This window comes from Cryptomeria japonica, chromosome 6, assembly GCF_030272615.1.
Source record: "Cryptomeria japonica chromosome 6, Sugi_1.0, whole genome shotgun sequence".
Taxonomy (NCBI): domain Eukaryota; kingdom Viridiplantae; phylum Streptophyta; class Pinopsida; order Cupressales; family Cupressaceae; genus Cryptomeria; species Cryptomeria japonica.
The window spans coordinates 115,293,328-115,304,902 of NC_081410.1; the positions used below are offsets into that span (position 1 = coordinate 115,293,328).

The following is an 11,575-nucleotide window of genomic DNA, read 5'->3' on the forward strand; positions in this document are numbered from 1 at the left end:
ATGATTAGCTAAAAACAGGTCCCTGTCATTTCAATTTCACAGATGTAGCAAGGACAGGTGAAAGGAAAGAGGAACCCGACTTATAAGCAACGATGGGTAATTTGTATAAAATTTGTAAGAACAATTGTATATGAACCAGAAAAGTGAATTTCTTTTTAATTTCTATCATGTGTATAATTGTTAAAATAGATTTGAAAACTTCCATAGTCCACAGTTGAGATAGAACTTATGAATAAGAACTCTGCAAGAAGCTTTTTGAAACATCTCGGTTTTGGATATTCATTCTACATATGTTAGCCCAGTTGATAAAACAATTAAGATGATACAAATTCCTATCTCGTAAAGAATACAAACAGCTCGAACAGCACTAGATCACTGCATTCTCTTAAGTAATTGATGACTGATTCATGAATATATACAATAATCATGGCAGTGGCAAACCTTATTCCTGGGGACAGAATTGTACGAAACCACAAATTTGTAAAATAATAAATCTTGGTGACTCTGTTGATCCGCAATTCTGAAAAATGAATGTTAGGAAAATAAACAACTTCACCCAAAAGAAAAGGCTGGTAAGGAGACAAGAAAAAGAATAGTTATCATATAAAGCATCCCCTGACGTGCAGAGAATCAAAGAATAGATTAAGTGTTTCTTTGGAGAACAGCATCAGACCATCAATTATCTCCAAACCCTGATCAAATATACCCTGTAGTGTCCTTGGCTTTTCCAGTATAACTCTCTTCACCAGTCCCTGAAGAATAATTTCTGCGATGACTTGTTGGCCTGGGCATACGTGATTTCCCGGTGCTGAACTCTCTCTCTTTGCTCTGCTGATGCTCTCTGCTCTGTTGGTCCTCACCACTAGAAACAGAGGGATTTAGTCCATATTCACTAGTGGGATTACTGTACTGACCACTATACTCCTGACTGCTCAAGGCTATCTTCCGGAATTTCTTCATGTCTTCACCATATTGGCTGGAATCATAGTCTGTGCTTCCTAATGATCCATACATAGTACTATGCCCTGGCTTCACTCCCTCATTTAGATCATCAAGAGAAACATCGCCTTCCAAGGCTCGAACTATCTGGAAAACATGGCTACTTTCAGACCAGGCACTCAAAACAACAGCATTGATATTTCAGATCAACCATTGAAAGACAGCTAAAACCTCCCCGTGAAGCAGCATGTTGCACACCAAATATAATTCAAAGCTTGACAAATTATATCCCATTAGAAGTAGATAACATACCTGTGCCATACGAGGGCGTCTTCTTGCAGAATATCGAACACAAGAGGCTGCACATGCAACCAGTCGCATCATCTCATTTGCATTATAGTTCCGCAACCGGGGATCAACAAGTTCATCAACATTGCCATCTTCAAGTGCTCGAGTAAGTAAGGGTCGAGCCTGCACAATGATAAATCCTCGTATAAGTTTTAAACCATGAATATTTGATAAATTGGCATGAAAATTTTCTCAATATCACATTATACAATATAATCACAGCTGTGGTACTAACCCAATCTACTAGACTGTCTTCAGTAAATGATGGAGTTGTATCTACTGGCCTACGACCAGTAATCAACTCAAGGAGCATGACACCAAACGAGAAAACATCTGATTTGTCTGTCAATTTACCACTTGAAGCATATTCAGGAGCCAAATACCTGCCCATAAAAATGATAAGTCTCCTTGAATTAGAAAGAAAAGAGGTAGCAAACAGATTTGGATGAAACAAAGGGTAGTAGAGAAAATATGAAGCACAATGGAATATGCACTTGAAATGTCCTTACCCAAAAGTTCCCATTACCCTTGTGGAGACATGAGTAAAGCCATCAGAAGCAAGCTTTGCAAGTCCAAAATCTGCAACCTGAGGCCAAAGACCATCAAGACCGACTGCATTGCATATTTAAGGTGATAAAATAGAATTTGTTGCTCAGTACCCTACCTTAGCTTCAAAGTTCATATCTAGAAGAATATTGGATGATTTGATGTCACGGTGAATAATCTTGGGATAACCTGGAAACCAGCACAAATTCAGAACCTTATGCCATATAGTAAGTCTACATGAAGAAAGACGATAAGAACAACATAACTTACAATCTTCATGTAGATAAGCAAGTCCACGGGCTGCTCCCATTGCAATCTTCATCCTATGTTGCCATTCCATAGTCGGTTGTCCTTTCCCTGTGACAAGATACAGAAATTCGTCGGAACGAAAGGATGCAACAATTTCATATGCACTTAATACTCTCTCTATTAACTGAAAGGAACATTTAAGGCTGAGATGGAAAGTAGATTCACAAATATTTTCTTCATATACATTTCATTAGAATAACAGAGGAGAGGACAAAATGTCATAAACAAGTAAATTAAACACAGGAAATAATTACTCACCATGTAGATGATACTCTAGGGTGTCATTAGGAACAAACTCATAAACAAGAAGACGTTGGGTTCCTGCTATGCAGTAGCCCACCAAAGAGACAAGATGCCTATGATGTACACGACTGATTATTTCAACTTCAGCTTGAAATTCGCGCTCTCCCTGGCTCCCACCAACCTTAAGCTGCTTCACTGCTACAGTCTGCCCACTTGTAAGAATGCCTTTGTATACATATCCAAATCCTCCCTGTCCCAATAGGTTGGACCGTGAGAAACCATTTGTAGCTGCTTCTAATTCTTCATAGGTGAACATGGTTCGTGAGAGACCAAAATTTAAAGGTGGAGAGGGGGGTGGTAATGGCTGCTTTGATCCTGAAAACTGAGAGCTTGAAGTTTCTCCACTGCTACTTCCAATTGGAGGTGGGGGAGGTGGGGGTCGTGGGGAGAAGTCAGATGATAATTGTGAAGATCGAGAGGGTACAATAGGTGGAGGGGGTGAAGGAGGCATCTTGACAATATGATCTGCTGATGGTGGAGGAGCATTATGTTGCCAGTGTTGAGGTCTTCCTCCATGGTAGTCATCTGTCGATTGTCCAAACAAAATGTTAACCAAAAGAAAATTGCTGCTTCTTTCTAGAAGATAAAGAAATGGATAAGAAAAAAATGTTCCAATATTATCGTGGAGCTGAAAAAAAAGCAATGCAAACAGCATTTTAAAACTTCAAGTTACATGGCAGAAATCAATAAAAACTTGTTTTGTTTGAACACATAACTTCTCATGATGAAACAAAGTACTCCATCACTAAAAGACAGAATCTAGTTTTTAGATAGAGCAATAGCTAAAAAGTGCACCATGTTCCTCAAGGAAATAAATCCTTGCAATACCATGTGATTAGTTAATTTTCTATATGGGTCATATCATCGAAGATAGCCAAAAATATACTGAAGACTACACAATCCAAAGTAGCTCACAAAATCACAAGTATTTCTCACAACAGGAAAGAATGCCACAAATAAAAACATGGGAAAAAAACCTCCCACTATATCACGCATGTGCAAATCAATGGATTTTGTAAATACATTTTCCAAGTTCGTTCTAGATTACTAGTTCACATCGGGACTCACATTATGCAGATTGCATACTTAGCCTAGCTTCCAATTATCGCTATCATGACTGGAACATAAAAGTTGAATCCGGAATGCCAAATATAACAAAATAAATAAATTTATTTGACAGATTACTCAACTTGTACCTTGAAAGTAAGATATGTTGATCGATTTCTTTGGGAACAGGATCTAAGGTGCTTAAGTATGAGACAAATCAGCATGTTCAGACATTTAAGATTGACAGGGGCTCAAAAATACGCTAGATAGAAAATTTGATGTGTTATAGAAAATCTGTTTGTCGACAAGTGCAAGAAGATTTGATTAGTGCTTGGCCTGAATTACTGCTGAAAAATATTAAGATTATTGGATATGTCAACGGGGTCATTGTTCACTAGCGTATTCAACTGAGCTGCATGCCAAGTATCCATTCCATCTGTAGTTTGCTCTACCTGAATGACATGTGAAACAATCATTGCAATATTGGCAGTGTGTTGTATAGTTTCCATGTTTAATAGTTATATGGGGCTAACCATTAGCAATTAGAATAATTGCATTAGCATTTTTTCAGAAAAAAATTGTGTTTTAAAGCACCCATGAACCAATTTTGTTGTGCGTATTAATAACAACACATACTTAAGGGTTGAGTAAGTGATTTGTTATTGTATTGTAAAAGATTGAGGACCGGAAGTTTTAATCAATAGTAACTGTGTTGGGTTCCTTAAGTCAAAGGATTGTCCCAAGTGAAATACTGTATATTATGTGTTCTGTTTTTTATTTGCTTCAAATTCTATATGCATTACTTCCATTGTACAATTTTATAGGCTCGTTTTTCCTACATGCAAGTCCTGAACAACGTTGACAGAATAGATATCCTTCGAACCCAACATCTAAGCCAAAGGGTCCAAAGTTTATACAACATTAGTGTAATAGATATCCTTATTAATGTAGGGTCCAAAGGGTCCAAAGTTTATACAACATTAGATATCCTTTGGCTTAGATGTTTATTCATTCGATTTAGAAGGGTCCAAAGTTTATACAACATTAGTGTAATTATAATTTAACAGCCAAATGAATAAAAAGAATCTTGAATGACATTTTAAAAACACACAAACCAGATGTTGATAAGGATGTCTGAATCGAATGAAAAATAATATAAGGGCACTGCTAAGAGTAAATATGACAAAAAATTAAGCTAACAATAGTGACTTCTGTACCAAAGCTGAAATAAAGGACTAGTTCTGATAGCAATTCCTTCTAGCAGAGGCTTCTATTATTTGGGCCAGCTATAAAGAAGAGGGCCTATAAATTCTATGTTCTCTTATACATTTATTTAGCAAACAAATACATTGTTCTTCCAATTGCCGGATCTAAAAATTGATTAATACCCATATACCATATTCAACTCTCCAGTTTCACAGAAGCAAAAAATCTAATAAAAACAGCACTGTAGTGTGCAAAATGCAAAACAGAGGTCATCCAAAAAGAAAGCACAAGAAGCAAAAGCATAAGTTACCCTGCAACAAACATCACAATCATGTGAAATTTTAAAAAAATAAAAATAGCAATCTTAAAACAATCAGCAAAACCATGCAAAATTTGAAGAAAACGAGACCTCCAAAAACAACCAGCAAAACGATTTAAAATGTAGAAGAACAAAAGTTATCCAAAATAGATAACCAAAACCATCTGCAAAATTCTAAATAAAACAACATAGGATTTTAGACTATTAGAATCGCATACCTTTAGGAGGATAGGCTGAGGCTCCATAGTAAGGCTCGGGCATATAAGGTGTCCTCTTCCTCTTTTTCCTCCTGAAACAGCAGATTATGAGACTGCAAAGCACAATAGCTACAAGAACACCCACTCCAACGCCAACATAGAGACTAACATTGGTGCTACTACTAGAACTAGATCCTGATGCATCAGATGATGGCGGCGGTGGAGACTTGGTTGTGCTTGAGGGTGGTGGTGGTGATTTAGAGGTGGAGGAAGAAGGAGGAGGAGGAGGAGAAGAGGAGGAAGGAGGTGTCAATGTGGTGTTAGGATTAGAAGGTGTGGGAGTTACAGGACTTGTGGGTGCCGGAGTTGTAGCTGCTGGTGGTGCAGGGGTGGGTGTTTGAGCTGTGGGTGGAGGAGGGGATGATACAGGTGGCGTTGATGCTGCAGGAGGAGGTGGTGTTGATGTTGCAGGAGGAGGTGGTGTTGATGTTGTAGGAGGTGTTGCAGGAGTAGAGGGTGTTGATGTTGCAGGGGGTGGTGAAGCAGCCGGAGGAGAAGGGGTGGTTGTACTGGGTGCTGGCGCTGCAGAAGCCATGTATAACCAACAATAATCTCTCTTGTCAGATGTCTTCAATGCAGCTGCAGCAGATTGAGATTCAGCTTGACCGAGGGCTTCAAATTGACCTAATAGTCTCTCTTGCCGGATGTCTTCAATGCAGTGAGATTCAGCTTGAGCAAGGGCTTCAAACTGATCTAATAATCTCTCTTGTCAGTTACCTTCAATGCAGCTGCAGCAGATTGAGATTCAGCTTGAGCAAGGGCTTCAAATTGATCCAGAACACAAAGAACAAAAGCAAAAACACTCCTTGTTTTTCGCTTCTCCCCTGCCAAAACTGAAAGTGGGCAGTGCACGGAATAAATGAATGTTTGTTGATGACTTTTCTACAGCTCCATGTTCCGTGTATCTTGGGTTAAATTTCACTCAAATTTTGAATTTTCTACAGCTCCATGTTCCGTGTATCTTGGGTTAAATTTCACTCAAATTTTGAATCCCCGTTCCAGGCAGGCTTGACTGAGTTTATGAATAAAATACATGGGAACATGGCCGGCCTCAAGGAGTGGGGATGCCTATGCAGCATGGTTGAAAGAAAAAAACAACTCATGATTTATGTTCTTTATTAAAATTTTCCTATAAATTAGTAGAAAAAAGCTTGAAACGGACGTTTTGTTCGCTTAGATCGTTGAGTATGATAGGATAACGTAGAGGAGATGCATGTGCAAAGAAGATAGGGCCGCGGTGGATCCCACGCGGACCTAATACACGCGCTTTAGCAAGTCAATTCATTAGCATTTTGTTGTTACGCCGCAACTGACGCTGGCAAGGAGGATGGAGACCTATTCAGGGTGGGTACCACCTGCAAGAAATCATGGTGGGCTCCATTCTTAGCAGGGACATTCTAATCAAAATATTTTAGGGCATGGTGTGGATGGATTCCCATGTGGGTATTGATAAAAAGAGCAATTTTTCCGAACATTTTTCTAGGCAATGATCGCTTGGTTGGCTGAATTGGAAGAAAAAGATTGCATAAAGTGGTTGTTTATTGTGTAAAGTAGAAGGGTGGAGATGGTGGGCTTCAAACATGGTTGTCTTCAACTTTGAGTTGAGATTCCTTGTGTTTTGGCAAAGTCTATTGGCAAAGTCTCTATTGGGAGTCAAAACGCTCTTGATCTTAAAGTAATTAAGGTGTTTGAGTACATGGTCCTATGTAAAGTTGTCATGAGTTTGTCTATTAGGTGTTATTGTTTTTTTAATTTTTTATGATTGAGGTTATGTAATAAAGATATTTTAATCAAAAGTTTCATGACTAGTGTAGTTGGCTAAAGGCTTTGGGTTTTTTTTCATATGTGTCTTGAGGTCACTTTTTGCTACCCGAACTTACCTAATCATCGTGACTTGGGGGTGGTTGCAATCATCCCTGGGGGACTAGTCACCCTAACCCTAACTCGGTAGCCAAAAAAATGGTAGTAAGGCCAAGGCCAAAGGGGTGGCACCCTAGCTCGCCTTACCCTGACCCCAACTTGGTAGCCAAAAAAATGGCAATAAGGCCAAGGAGGGGGTGGCGCCCCAACTTGCCTTACCCTAACTCCAACTTGGTAGCAAACAAAAATGGTAGTAAGGCCAAGGCAAGGGGGGTGGGTGATGGGTTGGGACATAGCGGGGATACCCTTGGTGCAACAAAAAAATAAAAGATATTCTAATCAATTGATATAATAGAATAATTGGTATTAGAAAAGAATATAAGAAAAAATATGTGTAAATATTTGAGAATAATAAATCATTTTGAAGGGACGAATTTTCAAATATCTTCAATAAGAACAAAATTTGCACAATAATGCTCGCTACCTTCTACATATACCTACTTATGTCGTGGATATTACCCAGGTCAACTTGGATACCTAATTATATCGCCTAGACTGACTTGACTATATAAATAAGACTAATAAAATAATTACATAAATTATAAGTTGACTACACATGTCTTGATACAATTATTGGATTAAGGCATAGCAACATGCCCCCTTCAAAGAAAAGTTATCCATAATGTTAATCAATTACAGATGCTTATATACAAAATAACCATCTTCTCATATGACATCCTTGACTAAAAAAATATTCTACTGAATGAGATGCTCAATGATTGTCCTAGTCCTCAACTTTTTTGTGTCTGTGTGAAGAATTAACTTTGGATCCAACATGACTCTTCCTTCTTCATATAGCTTTGGTAATAGTGTATGTGTAGGGATTTGTTGACCAATCACCTTCTTTAAGTAAGGAAACATAAAAAACTAGATGTATCTTTGTTGTTAGACATAACTCAAGCTTGTAGGCTACATTGTCAATCTTCTACAAGATCTAGTACGGACCATAAAGAAGACTAATAAAATAAGACTAACTTGACCTAATTTTGACTAACTTGACTACATAAATAAGACTAATAAAACAATTACATAAATGTTATGTTGGCTACATTTGTTTTGATATTGTTATTAGGTTAAAGACATAGCATACCTCCTTCAAAGAAACAATATCCTCAATGTTAATCAAATATGGTTCTTCTATACAAAATCTTTGTCTTCTCATATGGCATCCTCAACTAACAAAATCTTCTACTAAATGAGATACTCAAAGATTGTGTTAGTCTTCAACTTTTTTTCGCATGTCTAAAGAATTAACTTTGGATCCAAGATTACTCTTCCTTCTTCAGCTAGCTATGGTAACATTGTTTGTGCATAGATTTGTTGACAAATAACCTTCTTTAAATAATAAACATCAAAAACTAGATGCATTTTTTCTCTTAGAGATAACTCAAGATTGTAGGATATACTACCTTGATCTTCTACAAATTCTAGCATGGACCATAATATTTTGGTGTCCAAATTGTTATTCTTTATGTTTCACTTTAGTGACATTTGTTTATAAGTTATAATCTCAAGAAAACCCAATCACCTACTTGAAAACTCCTTGTGCTATGGTGTTGGTCAACTTATTATTTCATTTGATTTTGTGACATGTTTAAATTCTCCTTGTGTCCTTAAAGTACTTGTTGTTGATAAGTCATGAGGTGATGAATGGAGGATGGTATCCTTATAATACCATGAATGAAACATTTTTAAAAAACTATGGAAGAAAGTGTTATGCCACCATCTTGCTACTGGTAGTCAATTCATCCAATAAGACTATTATTTGAAGTAAAACAATGTAGATACCCTTCCAAGAACCTATTAATGATTTTAGTTTTCCATTTGGTTAAGGATGGTATGAAGAGTTGTAAATTAATTGAGTATCCAAACAAGAGAATAACTTTGTTCAAAAATTAGTAGTACTAATAATATCATGATTATTAACTATTAGAGTAAATGTATTAGTTTACTTAATTAATTAAATCATATTGATTTAATAATTAAGTAGTCTTTTCTCTATTTCACTTAAGCTAAATTTAAGAAGCTAAACTTAAGAATATTAATAATTAATTTATTATCAAGAGTGCATTTTTGGATTCGATTGTGTGTAAGATTTTTGCATCAACATTTCGGATCACACTCCGTGATCCATCATCGGGATGAAGAGAGTCATTATTATTAATTATTAATTATTTTTAGAGTTTTCCCCTTTTAGGTTTGATCTCCTTTTATAAGGATTGATCCCTTTGTAATATTAACTACTCTGATTATCATTTTTGCATTCTTTTGCTCTAGGTTTTCAAAGCAATCTTTGTGTTTTGTGAATCTTCCATTGTTGTGATGGGTTATTTGCATACAGGGATTCACTGGGTTCTGTGAGGTTGTATTCTATAACTTTTACATTAACAATAACCTTTACACTACCATGTAACTTTTTTATATTCTTTATAAAAAAAATTGCCACAATACTTATTGGGTCAACCCACAAGACTATGTCCACTTTCAGTGTCATTCAAACCCCCTTGGATAGAACCACACTATTCTTAAATTAAACCCTCAATGGAGTCTCCTATACACCTATCAAAAAGTTGATGAAAAATCACTTTTACTTCACCTTTTTGGCGATCAAATGATGTCATTTAGGAGATATACTTTGTAAGTATATAATCTTATTAAAATCTTACCAAAAGTATAATTTTGAATATATTTATTTTGATTATTACATTTATTTTATATTTCTCGTGAATGTAGGTTTTTCACCAACCATCAATGCCTTTGTTTCACACACGTAAAAATAAAATAAAAAATAGATTTTTTAAATAACTATGCACTAGGTATTGATGTCCTTATTTTAACAAAAAAAGAAGAAGTTGATTTGGATGACTACGAAAAAGTTATGCATTATTAAAGTAACCTGTGTCTAAATTATAGTTGATCTCACTTCAAAAAGTTATTAAAATACAAGCTATGCAACAAAAAATTGTAAAAAAATATATGTGTGCATTAGATACCAAGGTTACAAATATATGTTTAAAATTTATAATTTTATCCTTTCTACAAAGAAAGTTTTACTTTACCAAAGTAATGTTACTTTTTAAAAATAAAAATACTATTAAGTATAAAAAATAACTTATTAAAAGTTACATAAAAAATCACAAATTAATTTTTATGATAAGGGCATGTTTCTATGGAGGGTTTGATCTATCATATCTCATTTTTCCTTCCTGGAGTTGACTAGCACTCATCTATACTTTTTAGATAAAATGGAGTCTATTTATAAGCCTAATAACACTAATTTAGATTATGGTGGTGACAAGTACATGCCTACTCATGTTCTACCTTGTGATACACCTTGTTGGATGGACATTGATGATCTATTTTGAACTCCTTCACCTACTCATGATGTTGCATCTCAGAGTGATATTTCTTCCACATATCATGATGATATTACTTCCATGATTGTCGACAGAGGTCAAAAGATCAAAATAAAGGTATGGACATTTTGATCAAATCCTACATAGTCAACCCTCACTCCATCCCCTAAATGCATGTTACATATCTTTGCAAACTTGATTGATTCCCTTCTGTCGTCATTGTTTGTTGGCTACAACTAGTTACTTTGTTGTTATTTGTAACTAATAATAATTTTGATTTCTTCTTTCAAAAAAAAAAGTTGATTGATTATCATTTGGATCTATATTTTGAACTCATTTTTTTATTTCATTCATTCATGTTTATTTTAATAGTTTGAACTCTTATAGTACATTAACTTTGTTATTATTTATTTGTTTTATAAACACAATAGAAAATGTCACCTTCGAAATTTGAAGCACCTTTCTTCTACATATTCGTCTCTATTATAAATTATTATCACCATCTATATTAAAAACCTACTATTCTTTATGTAATCTAATGTAAATACCTCAATACTCTATTTATATAAATTCAATTTTTGTTGTGTGATTTTGTAAATTTTCTTTAGTAATTTAAATAGCACACATTCCATATTATAGTTAATTATATTTACATTTAAAATAGTTAAAGATTTACATTTAAATTAATTGTATATTTATTTAATTATTTCAAATGATCTTTTAAAAAAATGTATTATAATTCATACAATGTACACTAAACGATCAAATCATTGAAAGCTACTAGCACATATAATGACAACTTGTGTGATTTAAGATTGTAACATCATCACTAGACATTATAATAAATCATATGATTTAATATTGTAACATCATTATTAGATATTATAACAACAACAATATTAGAACCTTAATAAAATACCACCTAATACTAACCTTAACATCAAAAAAAATATATTTATCCTTAACAACTTCCCTTTCAAAAAAAAACATGAAAATTATTGTAGTGAAAAAAATCAAATCACCTA

The 11,575-nt window shown here is 35.0% G+C and overlaps 1 protein-coding gene across 1 annotated transcript; it reads right to left on the reverse strand.

Annotated features, from left to right (window-relative positions):
* Positions 1 to 355: 355 nt before the first annotated feature.
* LOC131074797 (proline-rich receptor-like protein kinase PERK1) lies at positions 356 to 6,371 on the reverse strand. Its single transcript, XM_058011476.2, has 8 exons — positions 5,236 to 6,371; positions 2,401 to 2,970; positions 2,104 to 2,190; positions 1,952 to 2,022; positions 1,797 to 1,873; positions 1,523 to 1,670; positions 1,252 to 1,410; positions 356 to 1,086 (listed from the first exon to the last, which is right to left on the reverse strand). The coding sequence occupies exons 1-8, from the start codon at positions 5,807 to 5,809 to the stop codon at positions 697 to 699; spliced, it is 2,076 nt and encodes a 691-aa protein (XP_057867459.2). The 5' UTR covers positions 5,810 to 6,371; the 3' UTR covers positions 356 to 696.
* Between the last annotated feature and the right edge of the window lie 5,204 nt (positions 6,372 to 11,575).